Source organism: Megachile rotundata, chromosome 2 (genome assembly GCF_050947335.1).
Source record: "Megachile rotundata isolate GNS110a chromosome 2, iyMegRotu1, whole genome shotgun sequence".
Taxonomy (NCBI): domain Eukaryota; kingdom Metazoa; phylum Arthropoda; class Insecta; order Hymenoptera; family Megachilidae; genus Megachile; species Megachile rotundata.
The window spans coordinates 21996888-22012624 of record NC_134984.1 but is presented as its reverse complement, the minus strand read 5'-3'; the positions used below and the strand labels follow the sequence as shown (position 1 = coordinate 22012624).

Genomic DNA, 15737 nt, shown 5'->3' with positions numbered 1-15737 from the left:
AAATGAAATGTAAAAGTCGATGTTCCATATCGAGTGTTTTGCTGCTCCTCTTTGTTAATAAAAATTCTTATAATTTTCTCAGGTGGCCCTGGTAAACGTGGTCCACATCAAAGACAGCGTGTGCACGTTGCCCACATCGATCCTCGCCCAGTACCTGAAACAAGCGAATGGTCAATTGTCATGTCTCAAGGTAAGTCCTCTTCAAAGATCAAAATACTATCCATTTCCCGTTCGCTAACCCAACGTTAATATTGCAGCAATTGTACCTGGCGACTGGCAACTCGACGAACTACGACGAAGGAGACGTGTCCTCAGGATTGGGTTCTGCCTTGGCCCTCGCGGAGCCTTGCAACAACAACGGGAGCTCCGCAAGGGGCGCTCTGGTCGCTTCCGGGACCGGTGATTCCGAAGGATCTCTGTGGAACACCGCTGGAGAACAACTTTGCGTCGTCTGTCAATATTTCCCTCTGTCTCGAGCTTTGCTACCTTGCAGACATACCTGCATTTGCGCGTCTTGTTTCGGGAAACTCGATCGATGCCCCATGTGCAGAAGCCCCATCAAGAGCTACTTCTGCATTAGGGGCGAAGAGTATATGCCTTTGGAGACGGAGATCAATCCTTGCAAGCAGAGGCAACCCAGCCACGGACCCACTCATTGGCTTCACGACTGGAACGATCGACTAACCGACTTCCTTGGTTTCGCGCGATAGGATACTCAGTATTCTCTGTCCTTTTGTCTGGAATCTGTTGTACAGCGTAGTACCGTGATACAGAGATAGAGAATGATCGGATGTATCTGATTAACAAGATCGTATTTTGGTATTCCTCTTTTTCTTTCATTGATCGAGAAAAGTATTCGATTCTTACGGTTAATCAGAGTCTGAGGGAAGATGTTTCTTTTGGTTAATACCCTTTTTTGAACGAGATTTCTAACTGCCTCTTCGTCGATTATGTAACGCTATGACCGAGCTGCGCCTCAGGTGAAAATGTATAAATTTAGAAATTTGTGGATTTACGGATTTACAAATTGTTAAATTATTCGTCACGCTTATTAGGAGTGAAACTTTTGTACGCGAATGCGAAGTGAATATCTTAGGAAACAATATAATTTTGTGAAGGTTATCGCATTTCTACTGCCATTCGTTTACAAAAGTTTTGCTGGAAAAATCTCGTTCATAGCATTGTATAAACGAAGTGTTTCGTACAAAAACAGTTCAGAAAATGATTACAAACGAGAATGAAAAATATGGAAAAGAGTAGTAGGGCATTAATTTATGAGCGACGAAGAAAAGATAAAGGAACACGTAAAAAACAAAATCTTGAGAAAATGTGAAATTTGATGCAGTGCCAAATAAGCTGAATGTGAATCGCAATTTTCGTCGAGATTTTGTTAAAAATGATAAGTTGAGTTTCGTTTCTGTAATTGATCGAAGATCGTAGAATTAGGATCGCATCACATTGACATTGTAAGTTTCTTTTCTCCTTTATACGATCGTCTTTCGACTCTGCTTTATAAAGTGAACTCGAAACGCGAGAGATCAGTACATAAATACTTTGTTGGACAGAAAATATCTTCAGCTATGAAGAATGGAAAGAATAAAATAGAAAATTTACTAATGTCCACGTGAACGAGGAGGGAGAGCGTTTGACAAAAAGAAAAGAAGGGATCTAATTGTAAAGACAGAGTAACGTTTCAGATTTTTATCGCGTAACGTTGTATAAATACTTAAGATGTAAATACAAGATAAAACTAAGAAGACATGTCCAACTTTAAGATGTAACTAATAATTAAGTTATTGATATTATTTCATACGATACGCAGGTTTATTCGATAGGTATTAGAAACATTAGCTCCGAATATGCATGCCTTTAAGAGTATTCTTTCTCTGTTTTCTTTTTTCTATCTATATGTATTGATATACAAAAAGAAGAGAAGAAAAGGTAATTTTTTTTCTCTCGCAATGCTCTGCCGTCCATGCGCAGCGATGGAGCTAATTTCCCTACAGTTCTTGTTAGAACAGCGCTACCATGAGAGAACGTTGCTAAAATAATTTAACAAGGATGTTGCGTTAACGTTTAAACTGTAAATACACAGACTGTGATAATTCTAATAACATCTATTATATAAACCGGATACATGAGAGAAGGTGTCTTAAATTTTCTGACACTACAGAGAAAGGAATTGGAGCGGCAGGAAGTGAAACATGAAATCGTTTTCAGATCATTGTTTTTTATCTATTAGGCACCTTACATACAAAAGAAAAAAGAATAAAAAGTGACGACATTCTCTTGCGTGGAGTTTGTAATAAAATCTGAATTTTATTAATGTTCAGATAATAATATTTGTGCAATGTTTGTATGATTCGTTAATTGCCGATATCTTGACATTTGCAAGAGTAAGCAACTTGAGTAGCTCTGAGAGAAAGGCTACAGAATGATGTTTTAAATATTGTTATACAATAATGTGCTATTGCAAACTCCAGTGTGCAAAAGTATGGGAGTGTCTGGACCTATACATGTTAATTGAAGAGTAAAGGCCTCTAAAGTCAATGTTATTGTAGTCGAAGATCTTAACATCCTAATTTATATTTTATTTAGTAAATATGGCATTTTGATGATGTGACAATGCCTGTATGTGAGAACAACCTGTATATAATTTATTTAATAAAGATTATTCATTCTGTCAGGGATGCGATTCATTTCAACACAATTCAATTTAATTTGGCCTGAGATAATTCGATTCGCCATACTGTGCATTCGATTCGTTCATTTGCACATTTCTCTCTTCAGTTTAAACGCACTTCTACATACGCTCGATATAAAATATCAATATCTTTTAATTAACAACTAATTAAAACAGCAACGGGATATGACTATTTATATTTAAAATACTTTTCTTTGTGCATATATACGTAGATAATGATGAGAATTCTATAGATCGGTAACTTTCGGCAAATCTCGGCTTTCTTCGGATTTGCTCGGGTTTCTCGCTTATATAGCATAATTCACTATAGTAGTGGCCGTTTGATCACGTTGACATTCAGTTTCATATTTCCTAAATTCAAATTTTTTTATTAAACGTCATTTGAGACTCCTTGAAAAGATAGTAATATTTATTTGGTCTTCTTCGAAATGTATTGAACAATGTAACGGGACATGATCGTTTTATAATGGTTTTATAAACGGATTCAAAGCAGAAAGAAGGACGCAGATCTACGTGCTTTGTGAGAATTGATACGAACTTTACGTTCTTATAAACCGGTACGTATCTGTTACCCTTTGTTCAGCCACGGAATTAATTGCTTACATTCACCAGGAATTTTACCGTTGTCGTTGCTTCAATTTGAACAGTACAATATACAAATAGCCTCGATGTCCTTTTCAGGCACATGTAAACTCATCGATCAAAAGGGAATGTTTGTTTTGCTTCTCTCTGCCTTTGAGTTTCAAGCCATCGCGAAGGTTAGACCGAACGACAGTACGATCACTTGACGACCAGGTAAGTCTACATGTCTGATTCATTCATTTGATAATATATTATTTAATATATAAATCGAATTTATAAAACTTGTTTGAAACAATACTTAATTATCAATCAGTTTAACCGTATTAAAGAAATACACTTTAAAAAGAAGGTTGATAATTGTTTGATAAACTTTGTCCTTGCATTGAATTTCGGTTAATCAAATTATGTATTTTTTGAATATTCAAGAAACATCTAAAGAATATTTGCAGAAAGTGTATTTTTTGTAAAACATATTTAGTTGTTGCAAACTATTATTTTCAGATTTTACATTATATACACTTGAATTAAACAATGGCTGGCAGTGGAGAACTTTGGGTACAGTGTTTCACCTGCTGTCTAACGCAACAAGGACCAAGAACACGTAATGGAAGACAGAGATCACATCAAAGGCTAAGGATAGATCGCAGTATGATAGGTGTACCTACAAACTTTAGACATACTGGGCATATTAGCAGTGGAGATGTTGATATGAGCAGTGCACAATTGTCAAATATTCAGGCACAAATGCAAATGAAAGGAGGCTATGACTATGCATGTACTGCTAAGGTATATATAATAATTGTTATTCAAATTACAATGCTTATTTAATAATTATATTCTTGCATAAATTATTTTTATTTCAGGCATGTTGAAAATAGTTATAAAGTATTTTTAGACTGGCCTGCGAACAATCATGCAACAGGACTAAAAGAACGACTGAGTTTTTAATGTTTACAAATATTTGTGTTCCTTAATACAAACTATATATGCAGATATTTAAAAACTTATTTAGGAAACATTTTGAATATATTTAATGATCAGACAAAACCAAGTTTTAAAACACTGTTATTCATAAAAGTATGTTGAATATACCACAATGAAAATTATAGTCTATGCAAAAACAATTTTACAATCAATATTGAAGTTATAGTTACAAGGTGCATCTAACTTTCCACGCATTGTTTAGATCTGTATTTTCATAGAAAGACTGGATACTTAATAGAAACAGACACTGCCATATAACGTGTAACATTTTACTGGTGCATTTTTTCTTATATAATATATACAATTATTCTTCCAGTTTAAAAAATGAATGTTTATTGACATATATGGTACCATACTAACATATTAATTGTTATATTACACGTTAATCGTATTTACTTGTTTTTTCTTATATGGGAACGACTTTTTGCAGTACTAGATTTATCCTTAATAAGTATTAGATAATGTTTTTATACTTCCAAGTGAGAATGTTAGTAGTACTTCATGTTAGTAGTACTCGTGTAAAAAGAAGAAATGAAAGGATGTATTTTGCATAGTTCACCTGTGCTGATTAATGGATAAATATTTTAGCGTATATACGGTGAACGCCCACGTTCACAAAGCACGGCCCATTTTTCCTATTTCTGTATCCACCCCTGAATAGGGTGTATAAACCTACATTAGGTAACTTTTGGAATGTAGATGTCTCAAAAAAAAATTGAGGGAATGAAAAAATAATTTATACGTATTCACCTAGTCTATAACCATTCTATTAAACCTCGTGAATTATGCTAGCTATTGTTTGCTATACTTTAAACGTGTAAATTGTGATCTCTTAGAGATGTGGTCAAGAACCAGTGAAAAAAAATGAAAAGAGGCAGTGAAATCTACAGTTTTTTAAAAAATCTAATTAGTATAGAAAATTTATTCGGAAACAATATAAATTAATAAATTTAATGTAACGCATGAATGTAACCTTGTTTCAATAGATTTTTAATCCCTTGTAGATTGTATTTTATTTACACTTTCAAAATTTCGGCAGAAATGTAAAGATTAATGCATAATTAACCATAAAAGCATGTCAAAACAAGAACTATGATATAGCTGTAAGCATTGTATTTAACATGTAAGAATAAATTTTTGTGTAAGAATAAATTTTGAAATTATGAAATTTGCATTTCATTTACCTTGACTATTTTATTCTATAAAGAAGTATTTATTATTGTTGAAAACAGTTATAAAAAAGAAATGATGATCTTAAGTTAAAAATCAGAATGTTGATCTTAGTGACTATAACATATCACATAGTTATCCCATGATACAAATCTGTGTCAGTTTTAGACTCTCTTCATCCTTACTATCACAATTATCAAAAACTCGTAACAATTAAAGAAGAAATATATGCTTTAAAAAACCACTTTATACATATACACATAATATACATAAATTGTATTTTTTAAAATAGAGTTTATGTATATTAATAACGACGCTGTTATTTTATAATTTAAATATCCATCGATCATGGATCATCATTTCAAAGTTTAATAATCCCAGCTAAGCTGGTAAATTATCTCGTATAAAACTATGTTTCTTATATCCCTATATATACATATACATATATTAAAAGCTAGATAACCGAGACTGAGGAAGGAATGTGGCATAATATTTAGACTCCAATCTATGGAACATTTCTGGTGACTGATTTCGGCCAACAAAGAATATGCTCTAAATGCATATTTGTTCGGTACTCTCAAAGAGTTAAAGACAACGGTAAACGCTCTCTGATCGATCTCCTCTGCTTCATGTTGTTTGTAACATTGATTCAAATGTTCATTTTCTTTTACGCGTTTTAACAGGCGTGACTTGAGTTTTTTGACCCCCAATGTTCACACCCATTCTTGTGAGTACATTTCCGCTAAATGATACGTGACAGCAACAACTTGACGGAAGTCGAAATGTGTCGTCAACCAAATTGCCATCTTCCGTTATTGACTTAAGTTGTCTGTAAACGTATCTTTGTCGACAAGTTGTCTTATAACCCTCGGCAAGACCTCCGATTGCGCTACAACTTGCGTTCTCTTGCCTGCAAATGTTATAGAAATTTTATAATTAAACATTTCACGGTGTTTGCTACTCTTTGTACTTTTTTTTTAAGACACTTTTTTGTTAAGACACTTACATACACGTTTCAACGCGTACACCCTGTTTAAAGTTTTCTTGATTTGCTACGAATTTCCATTCCTTATTTTTATTTTGCGCTGACTGAGGAAATATAACGTGTTCCTGAAACGACAAATAATTTCAAATTAGATCGAGATTCATTTTTAAAAAAAGAATCATTTTTCAGAATTTATATCTACCGAGGAAGTGCAGAGGGGTATATCATCCATTTGACCTATCCTCTCTTCTACAGGTGATAAATCGATCTGTATGCAAATAGTGAAAGTTATAGTTAATTCGAAACAATTAAATAACTCAATTAAAAAACATAATACTTACTACATCTACACTTTCCAAGTATTTAATACTTTCGTTTCGTTGAATCGCTCGATTTACTAAGTCTGCCGGGTAAGAAGACACCGTTTCACAGTACGTGGAATTCTTACAAGCTGGCACCCGTTTTATATCTTCGGGAAACACGAACTTAATCTCTGCCTGCGACGTTCGTCGCGATGAACGTTCTAATTAAAAACAAGCAATTTCATATTTTTTAAAAATTGTAGATAACATTGTCAACAAAATTACTTGCAAATTATTATTATTAAAAGTATTATTTATTACATAAGTACACTTATAAACTTGGATTGTTAATAAGTCAAACGTACGTTCATTACCATAACTTGAAGCTTCCCTACGAAATCTTCTTTCGGTGCTAAGCTCTTCATCACTTTCAATAATTTCTTCAAGTATTTCTCTGTCGTTAGAAAATTGCTCGATTCGTCTTTCGTTCTGATTCACCCGATATGGATAAGCAAGAATACATTGTGCTGCCTAAAAGAAAGAAATAATAAAAATATAGTACACTATAATGCACATGATCCAATGTTCTTCGAAAAGGAATAAAAGAGTTTAATGTTTTTTGGAAAGTAATCATATTCCGTTAGGAAATAATGTCCCGACTACGTGAACAGATTTACGAAATTATTTTTATACATCATGGTTGTTCAAATCGTTTTTGAATCCGTTCCGATCATTATCAGATCCGCTGTCATGCACGTAACTTCTATTTATTCTTACTCTGTATTTGAATAACGAGTTTGACGAATTAAGAAATCTTTTCCATAGGACTTCCCCGAGTTTATTACTCGTTTATTCCTTTCTGTATTCATTGCAGGTATTATTCGAGATGTTGGGCTACGATAAGCGTGAATGTTATTTTAATCGATGGTAGTTAAAGTATGGTCAGGTTTTCTCGGTAAAAAAGTATTTTTAAAATATTAATAGAACTCGTATTATCATAATATTATTGTCATTACTTATTATAATAAAAGGATATATTAAAAAGATCAAGATTCAAATCATTATTATTCGTGAACCGCCCATTAATTTTCACGATTTAAAATATGCTATTTTTAATATGCATATCGGGGACATTATCATAATTGAAAAGTCAACTTTTATTGTTTCGAAAAAGGTTATCCGACCGGACGATTAAACATTGAAATGAAATGGCATTATAAGTATATACAGGTGTTGTTTGTCTTCAGATTTAAGCAGAAAGAAAAATATGATGTTTCTTCAAACTAATCTCTTGTTATTTCATCTTTCGTATTTTCCAAAAAATTGCAACGTAACATTGTAAACGAACAAATTAATTTGCGGATTTAATTTTATTACATGCGACAACCGGAATCAGAGATTGCGAGAATGTGCACCGATGAGAGCATCAATTATAAGATATAAACAATTAGAGACTTTAGAATCTTGAGATTAAATGTAAGAATTTTGTGAAAAGACTAAAAGTCACACATTGATCTTAAAAGTAAAAAAAGTTAGATGCAAGGTAACTGTTTCTATTGCCTAGGTTCATCGACTTTATCATAATGCATTAAAATCGATTATCGTACCTAATACAAGATACATGTGTACTGTTTCATGACGATAACAAATCTCTCAGGTTACGTAAATACGATTGGGTTGTCCGCTAATTTCAGACTTCGTTTACGATGCATACGACGTTCGAAGAAGCATCACACTACCGGTACGTGATGATTACATTCTCAATATAAATATCTCTTTTATCACTGTAATTCTCAATCTATACATTGCAAGGTTTTCATTTCTTCTCTTTTTACGTGTTATTTATTCCCCTTTTACGTGAAAGCTTTCTTGCAATGCAGTATCAATTTCAGAATTTTTGTACCTTGAAATCTTAACATTTTTGCATTTTGTAACTTTAAGACTTTCAATCATAGAAACTGTATATTAATGATTCAATTTTTAACACGGCATATTAACACACAATCAACCAATTATGAACACCGTTAGTGATCCTAACAAAAGATATCACGAAAAGAAATCACATTATCTTACCAGCACTAAAATGCAAAGCTTCAGAAATGTTACAATCAGATTGTCGTATCCTCGTCGCATTTTTCTCACATTTAATATTACTTCTTACTACATACGCACACATATAAATACGCATATACACACACAGGCACAAGCACTACTTTTCAGTTCTGTTTATTGCTGTTTGTTACAATTACACGTCTTTTTTAAATTGAAAATATTACAATGTGTTGCTTGTTTAAAATCCGAGACTTCGAAAATGATCGTTAACAAAGAATTGACACGTAATATTACTGAATTACAAGTATGTGGAGACTCGGTTCGGTGACGGTTCGTTACACGAACCTGTACGTTCGACCGATCGTACGCGATTGACCTGTTCCTGCGTACCAGCAGAGGTATATATTCATCACATTAACGGCCCGTAATCGTGGGCTTAGTATCCCAGGGGACGGAGTAGGAGGATCCCACATTGCACCGCTGATTTATATACAGGAACATGATACGACGGAATGGACAGATTAAAGTTAAAGGACAGATGTATGATTGCTATAATATCATTGTATCGTATTTTGCATTTGTGCATTGGCGCAACTAAAACTTTGGTTAGGGATGAACAAGATACGCCGGTTTTATTTATAATCATATATGATCCATATCAGATATGATCAAGTTTTTAAAAATTTTTAAATATTAATATTTGATTCATCATATTTATATTAATAAAGCTAGCGCTATTAAAAACAACAAACTAACAATTATTGTTTTTATCAGTGTTGCAAAGATCGTGTGCACCCCTTGTATTCTACTGTTCCGAAGTTCGACTTTGTTTCCGAAGGATTGCAATTTTGGAAAGAAGGAAAAGGTAACTTCCTTATAAATACTTTAAACGTTACTTTGTTCAATATAAACGTTCCAATATGGTTCTGTACTCTGTACGCCTGACTCTTATAGTGCCTTCCATTGTTCTCCAAAAGAGTATTGTTCGAATCATGGAATTGGTTGACTAGTACTCGGAACTTTCCGAAAATAAAGAAAACAGGTATTAATAAGTGGTGGGAATTGTACGTCGCTGTCGATGAATACAGTTACCTGCCGATTACATTGTTGAGACGCATGACCGTAATTATGCAGGTGATAATTATTGCACTTCAGATATTCTTGTTCAGGTCAGAAAACAGCACTTCCTTGTTATATCGCGTAAACCAACATTATCGATAGTAGCGAGCTCATAAAATAGTACTACATTTTTTCTTGCATCGGTAATTAATTGCTTTTGTAATCGTAAATTATTTTAAATTTATTGCCACAATTTACTGCCACTGATTACACTAAATGTAATCTTAATTTTGTAGTTAAACTAGACTGGTAATTTTAATTAAAAAATTAAAAATTATTTATATTAACTTTTTAAGTAATGTATTGAAGAAATTTTCGAAAATTATTGATCGAATTTATTATAAATAAGTCTAAGTATCCAAATTTTCAAATTTTTCTATATGTACTGAAATGCGTGGTAGATCACGTAAATCGAATGTTATGCGCACAGTGTGTCAGATAGATAAATTCAAATTCTAGAAAAATGTCCGATATAAAGAGCGTTTTATCGTTATTATGTCAGCATGTGAATTTATCAACTAATGTTCTAATGAAACCAGAATATTTTAGACTGGCAAAATTTAATAATCCAGCCGAAAATATCGTGAGTGTTGTGCACAGTTTCGTATAACCTTTACGTAATATTTGGCACGTAAACATTCATCAGATAAAAACTTTTAATTCGGTAATTTGTATGTTTTAATAGGCCCAGGAATTCTGGAAAATATTAAATGTTTTAAGCTATCATATCGTGAAAGAACAACAGATCGAAATTGATTTCCAACATTGTGGTAAATTTCATTGATATTCCTTTCCAAATTACTTATTACAATAGTGTTTGTTTATGAGTTCAGTTTCTTTTTAGATATTGTATGGGCAACAAAACTGTATTTTGCATACTTACAATATCCAGCAATAGAATTTTATGCTTTAAGCAGAAATGGTAAAAATAACAGGCAATTATTATTGGCATTTGCATGGCTTCATGGAACACATAATGCTTTAAGTGTGATTGTTAGAATAAATTTATGTAATAGTGTGCTAGGAAGAGAATTTACACGCACGAACAGCTCAGAAGTAACTACATAAATAAGCATAAAGTAAACGAGGTTATAAGTTGAGAACTAAGTTTATAAACTTTTTGTATTTTAGAAAAAAGAAACAGAGTATGATATACCAGAGTCATTGAGCATGCAAATGAATAACATATTGTATTTAAATGGTAAAGTAAATTACAACATAAAAGAAATAGCTGAGTTAGTTTCTGAAAAAGTTAAACTTATAAGCAAAGCTCATGCTGCGAGTATTAATGTCAGTGGTTTACCACATCTTAGTGTATCAGAATTAGCACTAATAAAGCGTCTTTCTACAATTAATAAAAAGGCACCTTCTAATGAGGATAAAAAATATTTAAAAGAATTAAATGTTATTGGTAGTTTGTTAGATGTACACTTGAAATGGTTAAAAAAAGAACACATATTTTTTGAATGGATGGTAAATAATAAAAGTTTAATTTTATGCTTGTACATCATATATTAGGAATACAATGATAATAATAAAAATTGCAGGTAACCGTAGTTGAAGAGCACAATAAATCTTTGACTTCCAGTTTAGATGACATAAATTGGAATGAAATTTCAAAATTCATTTCTATATTACATAGTGTAACACAAGAAAAGTTTGAAAATCTATCTTCAAAGAAGGACTCTAATATTCTTGTAAACAGTCCTCCTACTTGTGTATCACGTTTACTAAGGATTCAAGATAATGACATAGAAATGGAAAATTGGTTAACAGAACTTTCTACCACCGTAAAGAAGGATATGGAAGATCTGTCTAAAAAGAAGGAAGAACTATCTAAGGAGTTAAAAGAAATTCTAAAATCAATGCCTTCTACCATCCAAGTTTCATTTTCATAAAAATATAAAAAAATATAAATTAAGATAATGTTTCAATCATGAAACAAACACATTGAACTTACAAGTATGTACAAGACATTTTAAAAATGTTCACACATTATTTCATAACTTATTTTCACTGGTATCCTCAGGGTGGTGCAATAGATACTTGATCGATAACACCAAATGATGATATGAAAACATTCAAAATTGTCACCAGAAATATACCAATTACTGTCCAGTTGTTAGCTATTTCAGCCTTACACATTTCACTTCTTCTCTTTACATTATACCTGCTGTTCCAAATCAGTCCTATACCCACAGCAATTTGCAATAACAAACTGGCAGCTATCATCACTAGTGAAGGGTAATAATATGGATGACCACCATCAGTCTGTAGAACATACCGCAATTGGTTTGCATTTGCAGACAGAAGAGCCAAATCCATCATCCCCTGAGCAAGTGTCTTTTTGTGCTGATAGATATTCACATCAGGTGTCGATTGAACAGGTGGCAGTGGGAAAAATGGATTGCTACTGCCTGAAACTGGAAACTCTGGAGCATTTGGTAAAAGCCCATCGTCCACTCCTGGATTAAACCCAATCGGTGGTTTCTCGTCCGGCCCAAGGTCATCAATTTCAGGCCCGGTAGTTGGTGGTGGATTGTTCGTGTTGTCCGTCTCCAGCATAGAACCAGAGCGTGGTCTAATTATTGCCTCCAGCTCATTAACAGCCAGTGGATGCGATATTTCATCGTTAACTTCGTCCATATAGATAATTTCATCGTTCTTCTCTTTGGGTTCAGCCATGGTTCATTGAATCACAGTTTATTGCACGTTGAAGTATCACATATACTTTTAATATTTTACAGATGGCACGTTGAATACACAAAGAGGAAAGTATGCAGCTCTAAAGATTGATTGTGGTCACTTATGTTATTCAAGAAGTATAGCTCTTTTTTGTTTTGCTTACTTTGTGATTCTTCCAACGAAGAAAAAAAGATAAAAGTAGACACGAATTGTGATTGCAGGAATAAAAGTCTGCGGTTTGGATTATCTACCCTTCTTGAATGTTAACGCGATACACTCGTTGTGCACGTCTCCTTTCTCTTCAAGACCGAGTTCATGTAGTCGCGTCGAACTGTCAGCGAGTTCAACTGAAACCGATCTGCTTGCTAGCTGCAAATCTATAGAATGCGAACTCTCATTCATTAAATGGGAACTAGCTGATTCATGTCGCTCTCGTGATGTCATGAGAGCGTCATGACTCCCGCTGAATAGTGGATTTACTTGTTGCTGTATACACTTGTGCCAAGGGTTTCGATGGCCTTAATTAATTATCCGATAACACTTTGTTTCTTTATGCAGCTTCACCCATGCAGAAATCTTTTAGAACTGTTTCACGATTCCGTGGAAATTGCAGCATTTTATACGGGAGTTACAGCGCAGACTGGAAATACCAATTTCACTTCAAACTTTTCTTTGTTGAAAGTAAATTTACGTGCGACTTATTATTTTCCAGCAGTAGTATAGAATGTATAAATAGTTTAAAATTAGAGAGGAATCAGTTTGAGTCCTCGAGTTGCATGCTACTACTGCCATGTGCTTAACCCCGGCCACCTTTCAAGACGTATTCTAATGCTTTCTGTCAAGGTTTCAAAACTGGGGGAAGGGGAATGGCATTACTCCAACGAAGCCTTGTAAGAACTGCTATATGCTATAAATAATATGTAACGGTTGTTCGCTGAATGAATCAAACAATGCAGTACATAATTTCGGTGGAACATGTAATCTCGGAATTATGGAACCTGAACATTTTTAAGCATTTCTAAGCTTTCGACACTTTAACAAATTATAATTAAGTAAGTTAAATATTATCATTATCGAAAATAGGTCTGGGAACTTATCTTATATCAATTAATTAAAAATAATATGAATATTCAATTCTTTAGTGATTATTAAAAATTTATGTTTCAGAATAAACACAACTATATTACATTTAATTTTATGCTACATATATTTAAAGTACGAAGAAGTTAAGGATAAACTAAATGCATTCTTTCTTCGTTTCAGCGAACAGCATTGTTCATAGAAGTACATGGACGAATTCCAAGATTGAATCTGTATTAGCGGGTTTTCCTCGGAAATATTATATTTGATATACTCGGAAGAAAACAATATCAGTTCAAATTTGAAATCCTGGGTAGACCAGGTAAAATAAAGTCAGTGTATTTTCCCAACGTCACGATGGTGATTCCAGATTCGAAACACGCTCTGTAATTCCGCTGCAGACACGCGAGTTTATTCATCGTTGTATTGTGTAACGATACGGAGAATCGTTAACTGCAGCAGAAAGTTTCCTCCTTTACAGATTCCTTGAAACTTGTTCCTTTCATTTTGTGCAGTGTGATAATAAAATTATCGCACTCACGCGTGGTAAAACATACTTTACGTACTGTATATTTTATCATTTATGAAAACGACTCGGAGATATCTGCATACAGTAACGATATCAATTACGTATAATTTGACATTTGATATTTTTGGAAGTTTCGGACTTGTTTACAAAGATAGTGCTCGTATGATGTAACTTTCTATAAATAGTTTGAAAGAAAGTATCTTTTTGTCTTCCCGTTACTCATTCTGGCACAACAACCACCCGTGACAGTTCACCTATACAAAACACCAAATTATCTGAGTAGATCCGAGCTGTCTCCGTATAGCTATGTAGAGCTACTACATTATCGAACTGTTCCGTCGTCAAGCAAACAACGATCCTCGACAACTCTGATTTCAGAAGCAAGACATTCCTACAGTATGCAAGTGAAATCAGAGGAACTTCCATTTATCAAACTTGTGAACCATCAAAGGGAGCATGAAAATTTATCCAAATGAACACTCAAAAGTGTTGTTCTCACTGTCCAGGAAAATTGGTCTCTCAAAGGACCAACGAGTTCCACGAATGTTGTCAGCCAAACTATGTTACCGGAAGTTTAAAAGTGTCCTCCCTGAAGAAACGCGTACCAGAACCTTTTAATAAAAAGAAGATGAAGAGAAGCACCCCGTCACCAGCTACTCAATGTTACGATCAGTTCGCTCTAGCGAAGAGGCTTCACGCTGAAAATCTGCAGCATCAACCTCTTCCCGACAAGGTTCACGACTCCGTCTTCAAGAACCCTGGTCTTTGTCGCCGACTGTCTTCAGGAAGATACTGCGAATGTTGCGAGGGATCTAAAAACGACTGTAAGAAGTTGAGCAAACGTTATGGACCAGTTCTAGGCTGCAAGGAGCCCAAGACGAAGATGGATCTCGCGATCTGCTGGGAGACCCCGGTGGACCCTGTCTACGAACCATCGAGACCCACTCACATCGACGGTTCGGAAGGTGGTCTGGCCCCAGCAATCTTCTCTCTGGTAGAACACGCGTCTAAGAGCACCGCAGAAATCCTTCGACCTAGGTCCACCAAGAATGAGGATGGTTCTAGCTGTCGCAGAGAAGAACGCGACTTAAATCCTCCCAGGAATGAACACGTAGATCAGATGAGGAAATGTTGTTGCGAGTGCCTGTGCAAAGGTTTAGATGGACTGCATATTTCTAAGAAGAGTGAAGGTGAACCGCATTCGAGGAGATCTTTCAGGAAGTGCTCAGCTTGCGAGTCGAAGAACAAAGACGATCCTAGGTTAATTAGGTCGGCTGTGGGACTGGCGTTGGGACTGGAGAAAAATGGAGATGGTCAGAAGAGGAATGATGGTAAAATTGTGGTACCAAGACCGAGGACTCCTTTTGCTAAGAGGTCGTTTTGTATAGATACCTTGGCGCCTCCGTTCAGTGTCGTGAACGGGTGCAGGGACGCTGATTATCCGGAACATTGGAGACTCATGTCGGTTTACCAGCAGTCTTATAAGAATCCGTATAGAAGGAGGAGTTACCGTTGTTAGATTATGAAAGTGATTGATCAAGGTTC

General features: G+C 34.4%; 6 protein-coding genes and 1 long non-coding RNA gene across 8 annotated transcripts in view; 5 read left to right on the top strand and 2 right to left on the bottom strand.

Annotated features, from left to right (window-relative positions):
- The window catches only part of LOC100874904 (cell growth regulator with RING finger domain protein 1), a 32976-nt gene extending 30290 nt beyond the window's left edge, over positions 1-2686 (top strand). For both annotated transcript variants that reach the window (XM_076529117.1, XM_003706770.3), the window contains exons 5-6: positions 83-190; positions 258-2686. In XM_076529117.1, coding sequence (XP_076385232.1) covers positions 83-190; positions 258-710 — 561 coding nt within the window. In that variant the 3' untranslated portion in view covers positions 711-2686. The remainder of the gene's footprint in view (positions 1-82; positions 191-257) is intronic.
- A 1131-nt stretch (positions 2687-3817) lies between these two features.
- On the top strand, positions 3818-5438 carry Spec2 (CDC42 small effector protein Spec2). Its single transcript, XM_012293581.2, has 2 exons — positions 3818-4072; positions 4150-5438. The coding sequence occupies exons 1-2, from the start codon at positions 3818-3820 to the stop codon at positions 4156-4158; spliced, it is 264 nt and encodes an 87-aa protein (XP_012148971.1). The 3' UTR covers positions 4159-5438.
- Positions 5439-9991, bottom strand: LOC100875017 (uncharacterized). The gene is made up of 8 exons (XM_076528979.1): positions 9986-9991; positions 9872-9928; positions 9676-9798; positions 7093-7258; positions 6767-6948; positions 6628-6693; positions 6447-6550; positions 5439-6350 (listed from the first exon to the last, which is right to left on the bottom strand). The coding sequence occupies exons 1-8, from the start codon at positions 9989-9991 to the stop codon at positions 6098-6100; spliced, it is 957 nt and encodes a 318-aa protein (XP_076385094.1). The 3' UTR covers positions 5439-6097.
- On the top strand, positions 9941-12027 carry LOC100874906 (uncharacterized). The gene is made up of 5 exons (XM_003706939.3): positions 9941-10481; positions 10584-10668; positions 10743-10954; positions 11030-11371; positions 11446-12027. Exons 1-5 carry the CDS (start codon positions 10362-10364, stop codon positions 11794-11796), a joined length of 1110 nt encoding a protein of 369 aa, XP_003706987.1. The 5' UTR covers positions 9941-10361; the 3' UTR covers positions 11797-12027.
- LOC100874792 (ninjurin-A) lies at positions 11924-13650 on the bottom strand. The gene is made up of 2 exons (XM_003706938.3): positions 12747-13650; positions 11924-12683 (listed from the first exon to the last, which is right to left on the bottom strand). The coding sequence occupies exon 2, from the start codon at positions 12581-12583 to the stop codon at positions 11924-11926; it is 660 nt and encodes a 219-aa protein (XP_003706986.1). The 5' UTR covers positions 12584-12683; positions 12747-13650.
- On the top strand, positions 12216-14662 carry LOC143264007 (uncharacterized). Its single transcript, XR_013037343.1, has 3 exons — positions 12216-12342; positions 13427-13473; positions 14571-14662. It is a non-coding gene; the product is annotated as an uncharacterized LOC143264007 (long non-coding RNA).
- Positions 14663-14664: 2 nt separating this feature from the next.
- Positions 14665-15711, top strand: LOC100874676 (uncharacterized). The gene has a single exon (XM_003706937.3). The coding sequence runs from the start codon at positions 14665-14667 to the stop codon at positions 15709-15711; it is 1047 nt and encodes a 348-aa protein (XP_003706985.1).
- Positions 15712-15737: the final 26 nt, after the last annotated feature.

Bases quoted from the DNA above. Each gene is read 5' to 3' on its own strand.
- LOC100875017 (XM_076528979.1), bottom strand. The intron at 9,799-9,871 runs GTAACTGTATTC...ATTTTCGGAAAG, and splicing joins CTCAACAATGTAATCGGCAG to TTCCGAGTACTAGTCAACCA. The intron at 6,551-6,627 runs GTAGATATAAAT...TTGTCGTTTCAG, and splicing joins TACCCCTCTGCACTTCCTCG to GAACACGTTATATTTCCTCA.
- LOC100874792 (XM_003706938.3), bottom strand. From the start codon at position 12,583: ATGGCTGAACCCAAAGAGAAGAACGATGAAATTATCTATATGGACGAA.
- LOC100874676 (XM_003706937.3), top strand. From the start codon at position 14,665: ATGAACACTCAAAAGTGTTGTTCTCACTGTCCAGGAAAATTGGTCTCT.
- LOC100874906 (XM_003706939.3), top strand. From the start codon at position 10,362: ATGTCCGATATAAAGAGCGTTTTATCGTTATTATGTCAGCATGTGAAT. The intron at 10,669-10,742 runs GTAAATTTCATT...GTTTCTTTTTAG, and splicing joins AATTGATTTCCAACATTGTG to ATATTGTATGGGCAACAAAA. The intron at 11,372-11,445 runs GTAAATAATAAA...TAAAAATTGCAG, and splicing joins ACATATTTTTTGAATGGATG to GTAACCGTAGTTGAAGAGCA.
- Spec2 (XM_012293581.2), top strand. From the start codon at position 3,818: ATGGCTGGCAGTGGAGAACTTTGGGTACAGTGTTTCACCTGCTGTCTA.